Genomic DNA, 24,256 nt, shown 5'->3' with positions numbered 1-24,256 from the left:
CCAGACTCGTAACACCCGAAATCTCCCCAGACTCGTAACATCCGAAATCTCCCCAGACTCGAAACATCCGAAATCTCCCCAGACTCGAAACATCCGAAATCTCCCCAGACTCGAAACACCCGAAATCTCCCCAGACTCGAAACACCCGAAATCTCCCCAGACTCGAAACACCCGAAATCTCCCCAGACTCGTAACACCCGAAATCTCCCCAGACTCGAAACACCCGAAATCTCCCCAGACTCGAAACACCCGAAATCTCCCCAGACTCGAAACATCCGAAATCTCCCCAGACTCGAAACATCCGAAATCTCCCCAGACTCGAAACATCCGAAATCTCCCCAGACTCGAAACATCCGAAATCTCCCCAGACTCGAAACATCCGAAATCTCCCCAGACTCGTAACAGCCGAAATCTCCCCAGAATATAATTTCGTAAAACATAAATAACTAAAAACAATGGGATATTCCATTGAAACGTTTTCCTTTTATTAACTTAATTATTTAAGATCTTACAGTACAAGAGATCTTAAATCCGTTAAAATGACCCATTAAAATTTCGAAAAAAAAACCCTGAAAACTCTAAAATGCCATGAGAAATCAAGAAACGACAACCAGTTTCGCTGAGAAAAAAGACAAAGCCCAGAAATCACTCCCAGTTTACCCACATGTTTCCCTAGTCGGCCGCGAGGGTGCGCTCTCAGTACGACACAATTGCAATAAATCATTAATTACCACAATAAAATACATGCCTCCCACTCCAAATTCTCAGTCGGGGTTGAACTAATACGAAGATAATTTCGCCGTGGTTAAATTAAAATTGGCGCAAAACACCACGACGATATTTTGGCAAATTCTCACGTAGAAAGCGCCAAGGAGGGGTCACCAATTCTACCATTGACATAAGAAAATTATTTTACCCATTTGGACGAAAACGAAAAGCAGCGTGATAAGGCTCGACCTAGATTCGTTTAAGCGCTTTAATAGCGTGTTGGAAAACCCTCTCAATGGCGTGGGCTTAAGTTTAAATGTCAGGTTTAGAAGCATTTTGCATAAGCGCGTACGAGACCCAACCCTTGAAATGGCGTCGCACTGGGTGGATGGATTTAAACGGTGGGTGATAAAAGAAACCACTTTTCTCTTCCTCAAACAGCGACTAGAAAACACTTTGGGTCAACGATAATTGCGCAAAGTGGTATTTTATAAAATTCTTCTTCCAAGATTTTCCATATTATGTTTAATCTTGTGATTTTGAATTTGCCTAGTTTTGTTTGTTTTTATTACGTTTACCTACTTTTGTTTCTAATGTAAAAATAATTGCATATACTATATAGCTCTCTAGTAGGTCAAAACGTGTGCCGAGCTAAAAGAAACCATCGTAATAAAATAATTCGTGAATTGAAAATTATCTGCTCAACAAATTTTATCCCAAGGATAGTAGTGGTATCGTTTCAATGTTGAGAGTGGGGTTATCTAATCACGTGTTTTGGGAAGCGCTTAGGTTGGTCTGAGTCACGTGACTGAAGGGGAGGAGTTCCTTGAAATTATGCCAGACCTTTTCAAACTATTTTGTGAACCTTTAATATCTCCATATTCAAAAAGAGTTGTAGAAATGATAATGTGAATGATAATTTCGAACACATTTATTAACTCAAAACTATAAAATATTTATTAACTCAAAACTATTAAAATATTTATTAACTCAAAACTATAAAATATTAATTAACTCAAAACTATAAAATATTAATTAACTCAAAACTATAAAATATTTATTACCTCAAAACTATTAAAATATTTATTACCTCAAAACTATTAAAATATTTATTAACTCAAAACTATAAAATATTAATTAAATCACTGGATATTACATCATACCGTTAATTATTGGAAATAGCTATAGAACCATAGTTTTATAGCAATCCAATTATCCATGTCATATTTATGACATATTTGATATGATATATTTAGAAACTTCAAACTTCAAACTTAAACTTTAAACTAAAGCTTAATTTTATAACGTACCGTTAATTATTTTATGGATAATTCTTAGCTACAGCTAAATACTACAGCTAACGGTATGTTGTATGTACGAATCACTCATTAGATAAAATTTTCTAAGAATTTCCCCCGATTCAAAAAATATATTTTGAAAACCATAGTTACTTCGTTGTACGCGCCCTAATTTCGAACTCGTAAATTTTCGTTTAACGCTTGTGTTTACTAGCACGCCTTCACCGAGATTTATTAATCAACTCGATCGAGCATTGTTTACATCAAACCCGGTTGATGGCATTTCAACAGTTATTTTGACAAGGAAAAGTTTTGTTTCTTCGGCCATAAAGGGGCTAAACAATTTTATAGGTTTCCATTTTATTCCTGCATATCGATAAATCGACCTTGAGCGAGGGAGTATTTTCGAAAAGCTCGCCACAATAATTTAAAGCCGAGGTAATTACAGTAGCGCCGCAGATTCGAGATTCTCGACTAGCTAAACGCCTAATCGGAAACAAAGACATTTCTCGGTCAGGAGTTAAAAAAAAGTGTAATTTGTAATATCTGAGTGAAAGTCATTTTGTATGGAACAAAGTGATACACCCAACGGGGCCCTGAGTGCCACGAAGTTGTAATTAAAATTAAAAAGCAGATCAAAAATCCCAAAAGCTGATAACGTTAACTGGAATCGATTATTCGACTTGAGTAAGAGACAATGCATTAATTTTGTTTGAAAATTGGAACTTTAAAGATATTTCATATTTTAAAATTACTGTACTTGAATAGTAAAATTAAGAAAGCTTCAACCTAAATATATTTCTAAGGTCATACACATAACTTCAAGGTCGCGTACGTCTATTTATCTCTTAATATGTATAGATAGAAGGTATTTGAAATAAACCATTATTATTCATAGTAATAATATAATGGTTAACATTACATATGTTCAAAGGCAAATAGTCTAAAAGCTCTTATTCACACTTCAAGGTCAAAGAAACTAAAATCTTTTCATTCCCACTTCAAGGTCAAAGAAATTAAAAACGTTTCATTCCCACTTCAAGGTCAAAGAAATTAAAAACGTTTCATTCCCACTTCAAGGTCAAAGAAATTAAAAACGTTTTATTCCCACTTCAATGTCAAACATCAAGAATATTTGTCCAAACACAGTTTTTGACTAACGCTCGAAAAACACGTGTGGTCTTCGTTCACACGCTCCACGAAACCCTTGAAGGATTTCTCACGTTAACAAGTAAAACAATTACTTTCTTAGAAAAATGTCTCCTGCTAAAAAATAGTCCACCATTGACCAAGAATCTAAAGCAGTTCACTGCTCTGGTAATAAAAACGAGATCAGATATCTTAAAGTGCTTCATGACTTAAAGCCTTCCGAAGTTAACAATAAGCCCCACAAATTCTTAGTCCATGTGCCGACAAAAGCGTTTGTGTGGCCAACATATTGTGTAAAAATGTTATCTCAATTCATAACCTTGGATCAACTCAGTTTGCGACCCGTGTTGACCCACGAATGATTTGCCTTTAAAGGGGAATTGTCACCAAAACCAGGTTTTTACGAGGTTTTTTACAGAATGATAGAAAATATATTAATGATTATGTCCCTGAAATGTTATAGTTATTGGAAAAGTATTTAAAAACTTACGCTACTTTTTCCGCAACCTACATCAAACGGCTCCAAAAATTTCAAAAATCGCGGTTGAACATACGTGCAGCGCCAAAAGAATGAAGCGGCGTGTAAGGCATTTTAAAAACACGATAAAATACAATCTACGAATATAACTCGGTTAAAAAGCCAAGGAGAATGTCGTAGCAGACGACAGTTCCGACCGAAAAACGATAAAACCGGGGAAAATAATATTTCGTACACGAGATGGCACTGCAGGTAGGTTCAACCAAGCGGTTCTGAGATTCTAGAGTCGGGGGGGGGGGGGGCGGATGAAACACGAAATTTGGTTGCTAATAATAAATTAAATACTGGAAATATTAACACGAAATTTTTTGAATAACCATTTTCGGACGTTCTCTATCCATTTAAATGGTTTTTAACCAATTTTAGGGTGGTGACAATTCCCCTTTAATATTTTTCAAGGACAAATTCTTAAGCTATTTTGAAATATTCTGTCTAGTACATATCCAAAACCAAATATTTAGCCACAGAACATACACGACAGCAAATTTAAATAAAAAAAAATATGTTGAGGTAGACTAAATGAAACGTACTTCAAAAATATCTCATAGAAAATATTTCAATCATGACACCGAAGAAAAAGTTACAAAAACTCCCTCATAAATTGCAAAAATTCCCTGGGGTAAAAAAGAATGTGTAACATTACAAGACGTGATCTAGAGGGTGGAGTAGGTGTTTCTGCCAAAAAATATTATTCCCTCCCTCTCCGCGCCCCCCTCCGTCGCGGCGGATATAATTCAGGCGGTATTGTATTACAACACACAGTGCCGAGACCGGAGCCAGCCTGCCTCGATCAAGTTCGAGACACCAAAGATACTACACCCACATCAGATTTACCCTTGCTTGGACCGCGAGGAAAGGCCTGCACTATAATCAGTCAAGATGCCTATTATAAAGTCCGACTCTCTCCATCTCTGCTTTTTTGGACAGATTGGAAACAGAGATACCCCTTTGTATTCAAGGTTTTTACTATCTAAGAAAATATAATACTGAACAAATTTCATATATAATTTGAGCGTGGTTTCATATTTTATTTTCTTACAAATTTGGTGCGAAAACGATAATAAAGGCCGACTACATAAATCTTCGGTTTACTCTGTATTTCACTGGAAGTAGGCTGACTGCATGGCACACGTGTATTGCAGTAAGCATACTTCCAGTGAAATTCAGAGTAAACCGAAGATTTATGTAGTCGGCCTTTAAAGTACAATGATCTCGGCTTATTTTTAATAAATTATTCCCAACGCTAAAAATGGAAAGTTTACAAGACCGATTAATTGGAAGGGAATTTATGGCACTTTAGTTCTGGCTTTCACCACCAGAGATACTTTAGATAATATTGTGAAAACGATAATTTAGGTTCAGACCTCGCTAACAGTACGATGATCTAAACTCAGCTTATTTTTAATGAATATTTCCAACCTCTAAATATAATATAGAATGTTATATTGTTTTGATTACGTTTATAATAATTAATTATTTAATTAATTAATTACTTGATGCGCAGATATTACATATTATAATATCTTGCCAATTCATTATAATTGTTTCCTTAATACAGCGTGTTCAGTCTCAGAGGTCAAAGGTTAAATTGTTAGTATAGTCTACTTGTTTACATACCATTTTTAAATATCTATATTAATCATAGAGTTGGCACTTTTTAATTTTTTAATAAAAATCAAATTAATCGATTTGTTTTTATTTAAATCGGATTTTTTTTATTTTATTTAATTTATTGATTTTTTACAATTAATGGCCTTTTCATTGTATAATTAACGGATATTTTACTTTCATTAATTGGCTAATCTTGAATTAAATTAAATGTTAATTAAATTTAATTACTATTTAATATTTTAGTTTGCTCAAATTCTCTATGTACTTTAATTTTTTAAGAAAATATTTGGTCCAATTTATATTCCCTCATTGAAATACATTTTGTGATTTAAATCAACGATTTTAAAAAAATAACTTGATTTAAATCTAGATTTTAATCACGATTTAAATCAATTTGATTTAAATCAGCCAACCATAATTAATCACGCTTCATTGTTCAAAATTTAGAAGGTGCAATTAATAGTTGCAAACGGTCTTCTCTAACCTTTGATCTCTGACCTCTGATATTCCGCAAGTTGTGTGAGCAAACAATTGTGCTTCTTTATAGTTAATCATAACATATTTCAATTTGAAAAGAAATTGTAGAAAGCCATTTCCCATGATATTAAATCTTCTAATACAAAAGGTCATTTAACGCTTGTTTATGTCATTCAATGTTACACAGTCATAAAAACCGTAACGCCGCATAAATTCGTTATCGCGGAATGTAATTACATAGGGAGGCACCGAACGGGGGTGGGGTTTATTAGGCGAGCCTCCAGTATAGCGTTGATAACATTATCCTGCCTCTACATGGCCACGTTCTCTGTCGGGATTATATCGCGTCAGCTGTATTCAACGATATCGTATGTCCCTTGGCATAGAATACGAAAGCGGCTGAGCTGAACTACTGATATGTAAAGCGTGATCTGCGCTTACTGTTGCCAATTCCACACCCTGGAATGTTTCAGTAGGTTGACTTTGCAAACGGTTACTAAGAGACCGGTTAAGAAATCGTAGTAAGAACTTGGTCACATTTGCAATTGAAATTACGCGCTCTTTTACATCGTCCTACGATTGGAATAAATCAATTTTACGAATTGATAAAAAATTGACAAAAATATATGGAAAATTTATTGACAATAATTATGATTGAGTTGTACCGCTACGATGCCACAAGTAATTTGTTTAGGGTTGTTGGAAATAAAATGCCCGCACTATGTTTAGGGTTGTTGGAAATAAAATGCCCGCGCAATGTTTGGGGTTATTGGAAATAAAATGCCCGCACTATGTTTAGGGTTGTTGGAAATAAAATGCCCGCACTATGTTTAGGGTTGTTGGAAATAAAATGCCCGCGCAATGTTTGGGGTTATTGGAAATGAAATGCTTCACAGTCACAACATTAGGTCGTTAACGATAAAGGTACTAACATAATGAATAGGTTAAGTGGAAATGAAAGGTCAACTTACGACACAGAGCTGACAGACATCCTCGACCCTTCCCTGCAGCCGTCGTCCGGAGTCACGCCTTGACCACGTGGAGGAGGCGGCACTTGAGAGTGACCGCTCGAATGGTAACCGGAAGAGAGCCTGCGCGGACCGTTTGGCAGAGTTTTGACCGGGGGGTGGCCTAAGTCCATCGTCAGGGAGCACAAGGATTCAGATTTCCGGTGTGACGTAGAGTTCTCGGTGAACCAATCAGCGTTGACATAGTCCGGTTCTCCTTGGGCGCTAGTTTCGTATCCGGAGTCCTTGGTTAGTTTACGAGGGGATCTGGGGTTTCGCGATTGATGTGGCAACAGAAAAACTTCGTCGTTGAGAGTAGAACTGGACGAATACAGAGATTGCTCCAAAACTCCCGAATGGTCGACATTGGGCGATTCGTAATCGCTGAGCGAGCGAACGTGACGGCGCTCGAACGAAGGACTGCTCTCGCCATCTGTCGACACCGCCGGGAACTGCGAATTTTTAATCGATTCCCTCTTGTATCTCAATTCCCGTTGAGAGCCCCACGCTCTCCGATGGTCGCTTTTGGAACCTTTGGCCGACCCCTCCGATGACCTTTGCTGGGTGGACGCGGTCCGGTTCAGAACAACTCCTTTTTGATTATCACCGCCTTTCGAGGACTTCGAGGCGGCCGAATTTTTGCGAAAAGATTGTCTTAGTTGAGAAGCTTTCTGCCAGAGGGAGCTAGACTCTCTAGCCGGAGCCGGCTGCTGGCTCCCCCCCACCGGTTCCCGACTGGGATGAGAGTTGCCATTCGTTACGCAACCACCGCTTCTAGAGGAAAAACGATAAAAGAGGAATTCGAAAATTATAATAATGACTACCTTCGGCTAAGTCTTAGGACGTTTTTTGAGAATATTTCGATCTTAAAATTTTACCATTAGTCTATAATTATTCCCATAAGTGTGTGTCAGTTATTAGAAATAATTATTATGTGTGGAGTGACGTACACTTGACGTCACACCCATCAGATAAGCGCCTCAATCGAGAAAAATGCGCAACTCAAAAGTAATAAGCGAGTTTCAATTTTATCTGACGCATGCGCCGTTAGTCCAAAAAGCAGACAAGGGTGCCTGTTCTGGGTGAACTATGACGTCAGTTTAGGCTTCCTTTTTTGTGAACAGTACCATCCTAATAGTTAATTTTGAAATCGATAGATGGCGGTGCGGTTATTGAAACTAGCATATTTATCAAGTGCACGGTTCCCTAGCATCCTGCACGCTACGACCGGGCAAATATCACGTTTTAAGGCGAATGACGTGTTCTGAAGTTGAAAAAAAAATGCGTTGTCATTATAGAAATGGCTTTTAGTAAATATGCGTGAGCGGTCACACTTATGTGAAAATAGTTAACTTAAGCTGATACCATTGACTACTTCATTTTACAAATTTATCCCTTCAAACAAGCAGGTACAAAGTTACAGAATGAAAATCACCGAAATAATAAAGAAATTTGAAGTACCTGAAGTACCAATAACCTCGAATTTAATTTATACTAACCTCATTTAAAAATTATATTAACCTCCTTTATGTTTGAAAATTATTATTTTATTAACCTGGTACCTAATATTTTTTAAACGTTTTGAAATTATTTGAAATATTTGTAAGTAGATTTTTGCTATAGACAACTTCTTTATTACGACTTCGACTACGGATGCTATCGGGTTCCCTCAAATCTAATGTATAAATTTATTTTCTTTCATTTTCATAAATTTCGTGAATTATTATTATTATTATTATTATACATGAATAATTTTTGAAGTTCGATTCGAGGAAAATTATTTAATTATCTCAATTATTAGTGATAACATTGGTAATATGGTGGTAATACTATAGTGACAGTATATTGGTAACATAGTGACCGTATATTGTTAATTCGGTGATATTATATTGTTAATTCGGTGATAATATATTGGTAATTCGGTGATAATATATTAGTAATTCGGTGATAATAAATTGGTAATTCGGTGATAATAAATTGGTAATTCGGTGATAGTATATTGGTAATTCGGTGATAATATATTGGTGATTCGGTGATAATATATTGGTGATTCGGTGATAATATATTGGTAATTCATGGATAATATATTGGTGATTCGGTGATAATATATTGGTAATTCGGTAATAGTTATTCAGTTGTTATATTTAACTTAATTAGGTGTCGCCTCGGTTGTGGAAACGTAAGTTAAGTTTATTTTAACTTTTTAAATAGAAGAAAAGCTGATTGAGGAAATTTTCTATCACCACAACAACTTGATTCTACGCACGGTTTCTTTTAAAGACAGAAATAAACGATTTCAAACTTTAATTTACTGAAAATCGAAATCATTGCCAGAGTTTAATTAGATACACTTAAATGTAAATGCAATATAATTTTCATGACTTTATACAGCCAGGAGCTTGAGGCAATAAACCATTAATTCAGCTGAACAAATTTTAATTATAACTGGACCCCATTTATTTAAAGGAGGAAAACTTGGCATTCACCTTCGTTTTCTGTAGAAATCGTTCCTTTTTAGGAAGATAGGTCACACGAAATGAAGTCGCTACGATGCAGAACTCCAGCAAAGTTGCTAGAAGAGTATGTCAGACTCAATCAGAAGTATACGGAAATAACGGAAATTCCTGTAAAATCTTTCTCGGAAATACCCTCAGTTTCTTTAACAACAAATGTATGGAAAAATTTACCATTTATTGGTAAGTGAAAACAAACTTTAGGTGGCGTTGGTAAGACTACAATATTGCGTTTCCGTTAAACGAAGGACGTTACGACCGAAACCGATCCAGGATGACGTTTTTGAAGAAGTACAACGAATACGGATCAATCTTTCGAGACAATGCGTCCTTTTCGAAGCAAACGGTACACATATTTGATCCAAAGGCCATCGAAGAAGTTCTGCGACAAGAAGGTCCTTATCCTAGACGTGAGCAGCTCCTTTCCTTGAAAAATTACATGTTGGACAACAGGGATAAACTTTCGCATGTCGGACTGTTTCACGCGTAAGTTGACAAGTGGAAATATTCGACTGTTTTACTACAATATATTTTATCACTTTGTCGATGTAGAGATGGCACTGACTGGCAAAGTTTAAGGTCAAAAGTACAACAATACATGATGAAACCGCGAGTGTTGCTTTCTTACTTAAATGAAATGGATTCCGTGTCCCAAGAATTGCGCGACAACATAAAAAAGCACCGTCAGATTTCAATGGAAATGCCGAACTTTAGCGACGACTTAAACAGATGGGCATTAGAATGTGAGTTAATAAAATTAAATGTTTTTATTCCTATTTATAAGAAATTTGAAACTTTGAAATAGCTCTAGCTCTATTCATATTTGGTACCAAACTCGGCTGCTTAAATTCGGGCAGCAATAATGAAGCTGAGAAACTGATAGAGTCTGTCAATGGAATGTTTGGTTTGATGTATAAACTAGAATTTGGGTACTTTCAATTCTGGAGATGGGTTAGAACGCCAACATACAATAGGTTTCACAAAGTTCTGAGTTACATTACCAGGTAATGTGGTTCAACTTCTGTAAGGGAGGAGAACAAATAATTCTTACACGTAGAGCATTATCCCCAGAAGTTTACAATTAAAACGCGTTAATTTTCAGTGTCGCCCAAAAATATATGGATGAAACAAAGGCGAGAATGAACAACGAAACGACAAACCACAATGGTTTCATTGAAAATTTGCTCACGCAAGGAATTGACGAGAAAACAGTAATGGTAGCCATACACGACATGCTATTGGCTGGGCTAGATTCGGTGAGAAATTAGTCGTGAGATGGCGAAATTAAGTGCTCCCATACTATTATATATTCTTGCCACCACCCTCCTACGCATTGTAACCCGGCCACCTGAATTAATGGCTTTAAAAGTCGCTTGATGAATTAGGCCTAAGGTGGTGCCTTGGGTATTAGCCTAGCTGATTTTATTATCATTACAGACATCAAGTTCGGTGGCGTTTTTCATATATCACATGGCTCGTCATCCCAAATACCAAGAAAAGCTATCGTCAGAAATAAGAAGACTCATTCCTCACCGCGAAAGTCCAATTCCAGAGGACTATCAGGTTCGCATTCCTTTCTTGAAAGGTTGTCTTAGAGAAAGCGCGAGACTGACCCAAGCTTCTAGAAGCATTCAAAGAATCTTAACTAGAGATATGATCGTAGGAGGGTACCAAATACCGGCAGGAGTAAGTTAAGACCAAAGTAGAACTTTTCCGCTAGGAAATTAACGCGTATATATTAAAACAGACGCAAACGGTACTGGAGACAGCACCGTCCTGTCACTTGGACAGAAATTTCAAAGACGCGTCTTCATTTCGACCCGAGCGATGGATGGAACCGGAATTGAAGAAAGACATCCATCCTTTCGTATTTCTACCTTTCGGATTTGGACCTCGCTCTTGCGTGGGCAGACGACTTTCGGAACAAGAAATACATACAGCAATATTAAGGGTGCGCTAACAATATAATAATAATTAATATAATCACAATGAAGATATTTACTCCGACTAAACTGAAGATGGCGCTGCACAAAACTAAGGGGCTTTCCCCACTTCTATTTAATAACGGCGTACGATGCTTCAACGATGGCACGTAGTTTTTGGAACATACCACCGAGCATGCGTTGCGCGCCGTTATTAAATAGTGTTGTGTAGCGCCATCTTCAGTTTAGTCAGAGTAAAAATAATCCTCATTAAGAGCGTTTTAAATGGTCAGTTTAATTAATTTTCATACAACGTTAATTTAATATCTAATTAGCACAAAACCGTATGATAGTTTCAAAATCGTTTATCATTAGCGAATACGCAATAGCACCTTTCATTTTAGATTCGCGCGTACGGTGAAGGACAACTAATTAGGGGCTATTATCAGAGGTACTTTGAAATAACAATTACGTCACGCAAATCTTTTAAAGTTCCACCTCAAAATTAACAATATTATGGCAGGGTGGCGAAGTGGTTAGCACTTTCGCCTCGCAGCACGAGTAGTCGGGTTTGATCCCAGCTTGTGGCACTGGGTGAAAACTCGGAACAACTCCTTCTGTGTTGAGTTTGCAAGTGCCTCTTTACATAATAACTTACAGAGGTCTTAAAGCAAAAGATATTGTAAGGACGCTAGCCACATTCCTCACACGCGGTTTAAATTCCCCTGTATCGCGGTTAAAAGGGCCTCAGGACTGTTGCAATGCAGGTTATAAATATAGCTTATTATTATTATAATTATTCTAAATGTTGCGTATTTTTCAGATATTTCGAAGCTTTCGAGTAGAATACCATCACGAAAACATTGACTGTTACACTAAGTTTGTCAACTTTCCAGATAAACCGTTACGGTTCAAATTTTACGACCGCGAATGATCTCGACTTTACGCTGGTTTCGTTCAAATAAATTCTATAAGCCCTGGATTAAAAGTTTTAAGTTTCCGTTGAATAAAGTTTAAACAATTATATCATTTTCTTTTCTATTCAAGAAACGTTTCAAAGCGCGTGCCTAAGCATAACTAGACATTTTACGAGGCATTAAATTTTTTCAGCATCGTTTAAAAACTTTCCTTTTAAGATATACTGTGGCTCCTGGGGCTAAACTAAGCAATAAAAACAACCCGAAAAGCATTTCCAGATGAAGCTACTTAATTTTTTCGTACAAAGTTCAACCTGGTCCTCCGCGCGGGGTGCTTGAAAGAGAAAAAAAAGCGCATCTCGTTAAATTTTACCTTCAACTTTTATTTTTTTTTATGTAGAGCGTCTATGTAGTCTGGCCAATTTTTGCTTCACAATAGCACGGTGCATTTATAAGGTCAGGGTTGTTAAGATTTTATATTTCAACTGGCAATTGTTTGGTCGACCTAAAAACACGTCTTTGAGAAGAATTTGTTGACGTATTTTTTCGTAACAATCACAGACATCTTGTCTATTGACATCTTGGTAATTTTGGAACGTTAAATAAGTAAATGGTTGTCTTGTCATCTAAATCAATAAAATTACCAGGTACTAAATTGAATTACGTTAAAAAACCAAGTTTAAAAGTTTATAAAAACATTTTCCTTTAATAAGAGACATCTCAGCGTAAATCTTCATTTCAGCGCATCCGGGAGACCAGGACAGAATTCGTGGATAAAAATTAACCGAAGAAATCAAATTTCATCTTAGCTAGAAAAAAAATTTCGCCGAACACATTTCAAAGAAACAGATTTCTTTTCTACGGATTATTATTTTTTTCTTCGGAAGAAGAAACGTCAAAGTAGAATTGAAACTGACTTTGATCCATCTTTTTTAGCTCATTTCCCGGCCGCTAGGGGTATAAGACGAGCCAAAAAAATTGAAAGTCGGCAAACGCCCAATGAGAAGACTTACGTCTTGAATAGGGTTAAAAGAAGCAAAAATTTATTTGTAACAGGTCGTGAAAGATTTGCCCTCCGACCTCGAAAAGCCGAGATTGAGAAAAGAAATGGTACCCCGTAGGCAAGAGAAAGGTCAAATTTGCGGATGGAAATAATAGCTTGGAGCCTTGTCGAAATGGTTTTTTCTTTGGAGTCATTTCGAAGCCGATAATATAAATACATTTTAAAATAATATTCCACTTCAACGTCAAAAATCAAAAATAACTTTAAATTTTAAATAAGCCATTTAACTAAAGAATATAATATATTGCGAATACGTTATTGTAAAGTAAATAAAAATATCGTGAAACGTAAACCAAAAGAAAGTTTCAAGGTTAAATTGTGAACGCTCAACAGTAAAATGTCTAAAATACGACACATATATGACGAGTGATAAGATCTTTTCGCAGGGATAACGCCATTAGAGGGCGGTTGTTTAATACCCGAAATCTTAATAGATGGCGCCAACAGTCTGAAATGTCTAAAATTTTAAATTATCTAAAATGTGCGATAAATAAACAGTTTTCGTGAGGTTATCCTGCTTCTTCTAGGCTTTTCATAAGCCTAATTTTTAAGTACTAAGTCTCATAATCGTAATAAATAACTGGAATAAGGTCAAGATTTTCGACATATTATTCACCCATTTTTTTATGTAGTGAGACAACCAGGTACCAAAACCCCTCCCGGAAACGATTAAACTTAAGGGGGAAGAATACAGTAAAAGCCTCTTTTTCGTTCAAGCTGAACGTTTCTGTTTTAAAAATTACTTAATTGAATTATATTTTTATCATTAGGCTGAACCTTCCTCTAGTACTTAAAATAATTTTGATATTTCTAATATTAATAGTTAACGAGATATAAGGTCCTAACTAAAGGATAGTTTTGGCGCTTGCCCAGCTTGTTTAGCTCCGGGGGTCCGAATTCAAACGTAATAACTTAATTACTTTTAAATTTAAAATTGTACAAATTATTTTAGTCACTAAACAAGAGGCTGTTCTACACTTAAATATTAATTTATAAGTTAAAATACAAAATTAAAAGAGTTCAGCTTGAAATAGCGCGAAAGTAGACAATGGCCACCGTTTAAAATGGTGAATTTACCTATTAACTATTGCAAAATGCCTGCTAATAAAGGCTTTTATCTAAGACAAACCTCCACAGTTAAGAGTAAAAATAGAACTAGAAATTTCAATTTAAAAATAATCAAAATCTGATTTAATTTCGCATGAGGCAAAAAATATTTGATACGGAGGGGGTTAGAACGGAACCACCTAGAGCTAAGAACCGTAACTGTAAAAGAAGCCAGTCGCGAAAATAATCTTTCAAAGGAGGCCCACCAAATTCTTAATAGTACAACTTTTTCTACTTTCGAAAAATGTACAAGCGTTATATATACTGGAAGACATTTTTTTATCTCCTAAGATTCGAAACTCGAGGTTATGGCCGAAATTTTGAACTTGGAAGACGATTTCAGAGCGACGCCAGCGAGGCACTGGGGCTTTTTGCTTTATGACGCCTCCTCGCGAAGGTCATACGGAGGTCACAAGTACGGATCTCTCAGAGACGATGGCGGCTATTGCTGGCGCGTATAACCTATTACCCTAGCTTCAAAATAAATAGCCATTAAAAGTTAAGAGGATGGTGAAAATAGAAATAATAACAGGGTACATTCGACCAGTCGCACGCGAATCTCCGAATTATACGTGGTGTGAAAACGATTTTCCGACGAATAACGTTCTCTTTTCAAGCCAGATGAACGGTGCAACTTCAACACGTATCCATTCCCGCCTTAAATATATTGCATAATGCTCCGGGACAAAGTTACCTCGAGAAGAGTAACAGCTACGTTTCAAAGTTTCTAAAAACGACTGGATTCGAATTCGATGCACCTTCGGAAAAATACACGTTGAAGGTTTAATATTTACCAATATTAATAGTGAAAGCCACGAGTTGAAGATCTCGAATATCGTTAACGTATTTTCCGTCGCATTTATACGAAATTAGGGTCTTATTACAACTGGTTTGAGCCTCAAAACGTGGCAGCTGTTTATTAATAGGTGTATAAACATTTCACGTGGATTTAAAATCTGTTTTTTTCCTTAGCTTTTGAAGTGTTTACTGGCTTGAATTTACAACAAAAAATGACCGTTCTATATACAGGGTGTTTCAAAAGGTTATGCAAAAATTTTAAGGAGTTGTAGAGGGTGAGTTGGGAAGCATGCCCGTTTTTTCCCCATTTTCCTACGATGTGTTAAAAGAGCGCCAGAGAGCTTCAAAGTGTAGCCTACTAGCCCCTGGAAGTAGACTGCAACAAGCGCAAAATCAAGCAGCAGGGAAATGCGAACATTAAGGTTTGGGTTCGTGTGATAGGTAAAAAAGGTCTTTGTAAACAAATCGAGGTAACCAGCGTAAAAAAGTAAACTTAAACAGTATTCAAAGTCCCTGCTTCTTGGTTTTGCGCTTGTGCAGCCTACTTCCAGGGGCTGGTGGGCGACACTTTGAAGCACTCTGGCGCTCTTGTAACTCATTGTAGAAAAATAGGAAAAAAACAGGCATACTTCTCAACTCACCCCCTACAACTCCTTCAAATTTTTGCATAACCTTTTGTGACACCCTGTATATTAAAACATAAGTAACATATTAACATAAGTACGGCATTTCCTATTGTTGTAATGCTAATTTAAACCTGCAACCGAACTGAGTAGAATATTGTCGTTCTACGTTGTATTTAGACACCATGGAGCTCTGTGCTTACCTAAAACTTGATTGCGCAATAACTGAGAGAATAAGTTCGGTTATTCTTTTGGTTATTTTGTTACTTACGTTAAAAGTATTAAAGTTAAAAACCAAATGAGCCAAATTTATATAATTCTCAAATATTTCACGGTAATTTTGTATAAGTTCTAATTTATTTTGACCATGATTTAGGTACACAATTTCCCGCAAAATCTATGTTAAAAAAAACCACGGTTGGTTGAGTTTCTTTTAAATCGGTCGATATTAAGCAATTTTTTGAAGAGCAGCTGTACTTTCGATTCGAAAATATATAATTAAGGGCTCCCTGATATCATTTCTCTGTGACGTCTGCAGAATTAGAGCGGAAACAGGCCCACAAACAAAGAAATGCCGAGTATTTCCGGAAAATAATTTTCCTCGTGAAATCAAATAAGGTAAACTGGTAACCTAGCGAAATCTCGCATTAAAATTAAGAAGACGGAGCCATACAATCACGTACAATTTAAAATGGAGCTATGCAAATTAGATGACCTAAAAACAATCATGTATGCCTCCCTCCAATAAGAACGATTTGTATCTGTCACTAACTTCATCGTTAATTTAAGGAAAGTTATTATTACGATTCACACAAATATTAAACGCGTGGTGCTTAGATCTACATTATATACAGCAAAATATAAAGAGTTGACATCAGACATTTTTACAAAAATTTATATAATAATACATTTCTAATACAAATTATTATAATAATAAATTTCGAATATCAATTAATATAATAATAAATTTCGAATATAAATTAATATAATAAATTTCGAATATCAATTAATATAATAATAAATTTCGAATATCAATTAAAATAATAATAAATTTCAAATATCAATATAATAAATGTCTAATATAAATAAATATAATAATAAATTTCTAACGTATTATAGAAATGTATTATACATGGAAATTTATTACATTAATGTACTGTGGAAATTTATTACATTTATGTATTATGGAAATTTATTACATTAATGTATTATGGAAATTTATTACATTAATGTATTATGGAAATTTATTACATTAATGTATTATGGAAATTTATTACATTAATTTACTATGGAAATTTATTACAATAATGTACTATGGAAATTTATTTAATTAATGTATTATAGAAATGTATTATTATATTAATGTATTATACAAATTTATTATTATATTAATGTATTATTATATTAATGTATTATTATATTAATGTATTATATCAATTTATTATTATATTAATGTATTATTATATTAATGTATTATATTAATGTATTATTATATTAATGTATTATAAAAATGTATTATTATATTAATGTATTATACAAATTTATTATTATATTAATATATTATATTAATGTTTTATTATATTAATGTATTATTATATTAATGTATTATTATATTAATGTTTTATTATATTAATGTTTTATTATATTAATGTGCTATTTTATTAAAGTGTTCTAGAAAATTATTATTGTATTAATTTATATTATAAATTTATTATTATATTAATTTTATATTAGAAATGTATTATTATATTAATTTACATTAGAAATGTATTATTATGTTAATGTATTATCACTAATTATTTTACCCCTTATCGGCAATGTTGTAGGGTTTATGTACAACCTGCATAAGTAACCTTAACCACAATAACTGTAACCTTCGGGAATATTTGAAAATTTTCAATAACTTCGCATTTCCTCCATACGCACTTGTTAGACATGTCTGTTTCGATAAGTTTTTTAAGTAAAAAGATATTAAAATAACTAATTACGAAATATTTTGCATTTTTAAAATGAGACAATCATATTTAAATTCAAATTTTGGTAAAATAAAAAGGATTAGTTTTAGCAATACCCACCGCCGACACATTAAATATGAAAAACATTTGGGCACCTGGATTTCTGTCATAATCGCAGCTGCAGCAAAAATCAAGAAAGATAAGAAAAATGAAACGAAAGTTGTATTATAAAGGTTTTCCATAATGAAGCAATGACGTGTTTTGCCTTTTCCTCCCATAACCGAATACCAATTGAGCGTGACTAAACTAGATAAATCAGAAGCGAAAAAATGTTTATCGTGGAATACTGAATCAAAAAATCCCACGAAGTGCGGATGATGTATAATATAAACCTACTAATCCATAATGAAGCTTCAAAAAGGTAATTAACGCCAACAGAACCAGAAAGTTTTTGCATAGTAGCGAATTAAAACACCCCGAGGTCATTTTTGATCCAATGCCACATCAAGTCCCTCAGATGGGCATGAGAACCTATAGTCAAAAGATACAGTAATACTTACTCGAAGAACAACATCTCTTTGAGCTAGTCAATTATAATTCAAATTAAGTACAAGATTTCTAAAATTGAGACCTTTCGCGATTCCAGATTTATCGTATGCCGAAACATTTTTAAATTTACTAATGGTACCCAGGTTAAATATGCTATACTTTGCTTTAGGTTGATAAGTTAGTTTAAGTCACCGTAAATTGAACTTGAAGAATTACTATTAATTCATGAAAGAAACTGATCTACTGACAGTTATCAATCATTCTATATCGTATAATTTTAACATATTTTTCGTCACACGGTAAAATAAATCAAAAAATGAATTCCATATATTCCAAGTGCCATTCAAATTCGTTTAAAGGTACAAAAACCGAATGTCAAGAAAGTCAAAATTGAGGCGGGGGGGGGGGGGGTGCAAACGAGGGAGGACAGGGAAGATATTATTACGTATTTCCAGCCAAGGCATCAAGCCGTCGCCAGAGGGCTTCAGGTCTAAAAAGCTAATCCAGAAAACGCCTAATATTAGCCAATTCAAGGACGAGAAGCAAAATTAACGACACTAACAAAAAATTGAGCAAAAAAAAAGCCTCTGTGTAGATGATGGGAGGATGGTGTTTACCAGGGATTTCTAACAAAATAAAAAGCAGGGGGACACGAAACGTCCTAGACAAGGTCGAACGCACCTTCTTTGTGTCGCCGCGGGCAGGGTTTCCAGATCATACCTATATCGCCTAATATTATTCGGTCACGGACCCCTGATACCGCGGGGGTCACACACTATTTGGCCGCTGCATTTGACAATTTAACCTCCGCACTTATATAGCTATATCGTGACTTAATTGCAACTTTCACTCAAATTCTCCATAAGTTAAGAGTCAATGTCCCTTTTTAAGAGACATTAAGACTCATTACGCTAAAAAGAGCACTATCTTTTCAAACATTGATGTGGTTTTTTTTTCAAATCGACAAGAATAGTCGATTTTTACTTCCATACAAAAGTTTATTAGCTATTCATCAATTTCCAAACCTTTTTGCTTTGACATTAATCGCCCTAGGAATCGAATATTTCCTTCAACTTATCATATTTTCGACGTCTAACGTCTTACGAATTAAAAATACGCTTTATTCTTCTCCGACACGTTTATCAAGCGGACTCGGCAATCCTTTCCTTGTTAGTATAAAAACTATAAATCGTCTACGTAGTTATTATATATCCTTTAGCAAGAATGCATTCGTGTTACCAGAGAATAGGTATCTGTTACTATAGCCTCTGTTTTCATGATTCCCCCAAGATATTCTCCGCCTATAGTGAGATAGAGTACCAGAAAGTATACCCTCTTTCTTCAGGGAAGGGATGAAGATTTACACTGGAAAAGGCAGAGGGGCGTGGTTTATCTTCCAGCAAACAGAGTTCACACGATAACGTTCTTGGCTTTAGTTCATGAGGGCTGAAAGCTAAGATGATAAACTGTCTAGAAAACAGGGACCTGACGGACGGTCATACCCAAACGCGGAGGTTGAAAAAGGTGTACTTTCCTCCGTAAACAAATCGTTTTTTCATGATAAAATGGCGCCGAAAAATTCTCGAAGAAAGGTGAAAAACGGGCTGTTTTTCACAATCGTTTCTCGAGAGTAACTCAACACCGGCGCCAACAGAAAATGCTATTCATTGACCGGTGCTGAAATAGCAGGTTAACAAAAGAAATCCAAGCATTTCCGTTGGGGGCCCTAGATCTATAAGTATACGCTGGGGAGGGGATGCAAGGTCGACTGCGGTGAACCATTGACATAGATTTTCCCAAAGCGATCGATCAGGTAAAAGCTACGTACAGGTAAACGGATACTTTTTCACCTACCGTTCGTTGAACTAACAGCTAGACCCTACCCCAACAAGAAAACGGTTGGAATTTAAGGTATCTTTTGGAAATTCAAATATTGATTCAACGAACTGTATTTCCTAATTCACACTTATCGAGCTATCTTCTATTATTTCATAAAATTATTGCACATACCATTTCTAAGACAAAGTCTAAATTAAAGCAATATTTTTCATTAATTTCTTAGCTATTAACATATTATAAAATATTTGTTGTAAATTAGAATATTTGTTGTAAATTAGAATATTTGACACGTATTGTGGTAAGATTAAGTTTTAAGTTTTTATAAACTAAATAAAAATTGACAATATTTGAAATATAAGTTAAGGTATTAGAGTAGATAGTAGAAATTCACCGATATATCGGCCGATAGTAACAAAGTTATTGATCATAACAGTAGTGCATATGATAAAATCATTATAAAAGACGATTCAGTGCATTGTCATACCAATTTATTCTAATTTTTTCATTAAAAATGTTTGCAAGAGCATATGTGTTTTTTTTTCATTTTACGTGATACATATATTTTCTATCACAAATCTAATATCGTGGTTTTTTGTTTATACTCGTAACCCCCTGTCTAAAAAAGGTATGATCTATCTTCTGAAGTCTGGTGTACGTGGCGCGGCTAATAAAATAAAATATTATCATAAGTTAATCGAAAATTTTCTTATTTTCAGAAGTCTTTCCTGAAAATATTTTTTTAATACCGGTATCGTCCAATATCGGCTTCGCTTAAGTCGATATTGGCCGATACCGATATTAGAAAAATAGGCCGACATATCGGTGCATCCCTAGGAGATAGGTAAAGCCTGCCTAGCGTAAACGTGTAGCGTAAACAGTATGTGCAAAATAAAGTTTATCCAGTCTCATATTACGTTTGCATCAAATATTCTTTGTATAATACAAAATAAAACTTAAATTTCTAAATCCTATTAATAACTCTATAAAAAAATGCACACTTTACAGACTTCTGTTTCTATACGTAACCGGACACCCATAAAATTGAACGGCTAAATAGTGTGGTAACCCTTTAAAGTTCGTATGGACAGGCCGATGACAAAGACGGCTCAAATTTAATCTATAAACGACAGCCATAAAAGAGCGATACATTCTTTATCCTCGCCATTGCGAGTAAACGTCACTTGGAAAGCCCCTGTTTTTGATATTTTCCACTTGACTAAATTTGTTGGATAGTCGCTGAAAGGCCTAATTGGGTTATCTTTACCCTCCGTTGCTGCCACTGTTTTACGGATTCCGCGTCACTTCGCCCCGCTATCAGTTACGAACTTTGACACATTTGGAGTCCCCCCAATATCGATACCCGCGACACTTTACAGCTGCGATAGGGAAATGTCTCTTTTGTCATCATCCAACGCGAATGCGAAATTGAGCGTCGTATATTATATTTTAATCTCCATTTAAAATTTCCGGGAATTTATCCCGGATTTATCAGATATATCAGATAGATATTACACCGAAATTTTTTAAATTATATACGAAATTATCTATTAAAAATCGTTGTATATTGTATAGCTCGTTTGAAGTCTTTTCTGTGAGACAGTGTACGCGTAAGAGATATCTTATATACGTATAAAATAAAAGATAATATTTTATGTGATAATATATATAGTACTCTGAATGTAGTTGATGTAAATGATATTGTTGATAGGTTCTATAAAGAAATCTGTCAAAACATAATTTATTAGATTCGCTTAAGTTATGCGAAATGTTTTAAAAAGGAATTATTAAATGGTTAATTAAAATAGGCATGGAACAACTGTATAACCAATTAGACTGACATTTGTTTTGCTGTTAAATCGTTTTGTTAATTTTTGCGCTTAGCTTTTAACATATTAACTATTTTAATCGCGTTCGCTTTAGGGATAATATATATCCTACAATTTTTGTAACGTTGTTAATTATCTCTTTGCTGTATTATTGATATTTGTTTAACTTAAGCAAAATTGCTTGTTCTATATAAATGTAAATATATGAGCACCATAAAATTAAAATAATAATTATCATTTTCTACTTTTAAGCGTAAAATAAACACATAAGTATAAGCGTTTTGAATGTTTGGTTACAAGCCCACGAAAATGTTCGTGTTGAACAACTTTATTCGATTACAGGATATAATGTTTTTCCTTTTGTTTGTTTATTGGAGTTGTCTTTAAAGGAACAGACAGCTATGATGACAGAAAGGAAAGCGATCAATCTGATGGTAAATCTCTATATCACTACAGTGAAGTTCGTTCATTTGTCTATCAGATAAATTGGTTTACAAGTTGTTTTTTCTCCTAGAAAGCCTATCAAACGAAGTACCAATTAAAGGTTATTTTTCCTTCAAAATTGTTGGTCTTTTCTACTTTTTCGCATAGCTTAAAGTATTTGCCAGGTAGCCTTACAGAATATTAGCAAGTAAGATATTTCTGTTCAATAAGAATGCAAATTAAACCTAGCCTGTATCGTAAATTATGCTGTTGTTTTCCCTATATCTATTTCGCGTTGATCATTTGCAAATACAACTCGAAACAAAATATTTTCAAAAGCCATATCTAACTCTAATATATGACGAATCACGGTACAGTTGTTGTTTTCCTACAGGGTAAATGTCGCGGAAGATACGTGCATAATCATAAAAATAAGCAACGTCACCTAATGTAAAACTCAATCCCTATATAACGAAACTATTTCAGAAATATGGATTAGTCTATTTGAGTTTGAATCGCGTTTTGACAGGCACGAGTAAGTTGTTTATTTAAATTTATACAAAACCAATGAGGAAATGACGCGAGTACAAATATTAATCCGAAGTTAATTCCAGTCGTCTTTTTCGGTAGCGTTTATAACAACAACAAATAGAAACCAGTTATTTGACTGAAAGTATACTCACCGACGCTTGGTCATGCTACCAGTTACGCGAGCCAATGGGGAATTATCCAAAATATATTCGAAGCCCGACGGACCTTGGTTATCTTCATTCGCGAAACACACGAGGAAGCCGTACAATAAAAATATCCCGTACGTTAAAGCGATACGAAAACCTTTAGCTCGAAAAGCAACAGCGCTTTTCAAAGCCTGTTCCCTCGCAGGCGTATTGTAGGCCTACTGTAGAATCGGGAGGGGTGGTCAAAAATACACCAAGCACCGCTTCGAGGGCGAAAAACAGATGTCGAAAGTGGACGCCAACCTGGGAGCGAATAGTTGATGGGGGTTTTCATACTACACTCGCTAATAAACTACTATTAGCGTGGTAATAAAACGTCGAAAGTTGACGTTAACGCGTCACACTTTTCGGATTATATTCGTAACCGTATACTAAAAATAAATGTTTAGACAGGATCGTACAATTATTTCACACATTTTTAATCGAGATATCGTCGCTATTATAATTTATTATTGCCGTAATAAAATTCCTAAGCAAACGCGGCGATGCTCTGCTTACAACAGCCGTCACGTAAATGTGCTAATCAAAACGCCAATACGAAACAGTACTTAAAACGTATCTTATCTAACACCTTGTTAGTTGCGAGAATTGCCGAACCGTGGTATATTTCCCACTACGGTAGATAGCGATATTCCAAAAAATAGCCGCTATATTATTAGCACCCATCACTTGTCCCTACAGTTTTGAGCTAATTCTAGCTTCAACCAGTGGAAAACGAATTGCGAGCGTATCTCCCTTCTCTATACGGGTTTCGTAGGATTGTATACAGTGTCAACAATGGGGTGCCCGTTTCGTGAGCTATATTATATTGTATAAAATTTAAGCAAAGCCAGTATTATTGGGCCTATCCTACTCCGAACGCGGGTAATATACCTGGGAGGGTGGGGGCTTTTACCTTGCAGGGACGCCGTCGATACGCTGGTGTAAGCAGTGTCTACAGGGTGCAAAGCGTCGATACAGGCAGTCTACAACCTTATCTGCATAATGAATAGTTCACCATTCATTTTTCATTTCGTTCCAGCAAGGTAGAAGGCACGGTCTACGGTCAATAAGTTGGAGTATCATTAAGCTCACGTTGAAGACCCTACGACTGGGACAGTCAACTAGACAGCGAAATGAAGCTTAATCTTTTACAATAAACCCCAATTAAATTACTCCCTAGTGACCTTGGCAATGATAACTGAACCAAAAATTAA

At 35.2% G+C, this 24,256-nt stretch overlaps 2 protein-coding genes across 3 annotated transcripts in view; one reads left to right on the top strand and one right to left on the bottom strand.

Annotated features, from left to right (window-relative positions):
* Positions 1-24,256, bottom strand: part of Shrm (shroom) — a 311,815-nt gene that overhangs the window by 178,610 nt on the left and 108,949 nt on the right. For both annotated transcript variants that reach the window (XM_090175035.1, XM_090175036.1), the window contains one exon: positions 6,753-7,562. In XM_090175035.1, coding sequence (XP_090031161.1) covers positions 6,753-7,562 — 810 coding nt within the window. The remainder of the gene's footprint in view (positions 1-6,752; positions 7,563-24,256) is intronic.
* Positions 9,288-12,194, top strand: LOC149943561 (putative cytochrome P450 49a1). The gene is made up of 8 exons (XM_090175575.1): positions 9,288-9,484; positions 9,550-9,787; positions 9,854-10,044; positions 10,107-10,305; positions 10,404-10,557; positions 10,739-10,987; positions 11,049-11,252; positions 12,047-12,194. The coding sequence occupies exons 1-8, from the start codon at positions 9,325-9,327 to the stop codon at positions 12,155-12,157; spliced, it is 1,506 nt and encodes a 501-aa protein (XP_090031701.1). The 5' UTR covers positions 9,288-9,324; the 3' UTR covers positions 12,158-12,194.

Source organism: Leiobunum rupestre, chromosome 5, assembly GCF_980474605.1.
Source record: "Leiobunum rupestre chromosome 5, qqLeiRupe1.1.hap1, whole genome shotgun sequence".
Classification (NCBI taxonomy): Eukaryota; Metazoa; Arthropoda; class Arachnida; order Opiliones; family Sclerosomatidae; genus Leiobunum; species Leiobunum rupestre.
The sequence above is the reverse complement of the archived record's forward strand: the minus strand, read 5'-3'. Positions and strand labels throughout refer to the sequence as shown.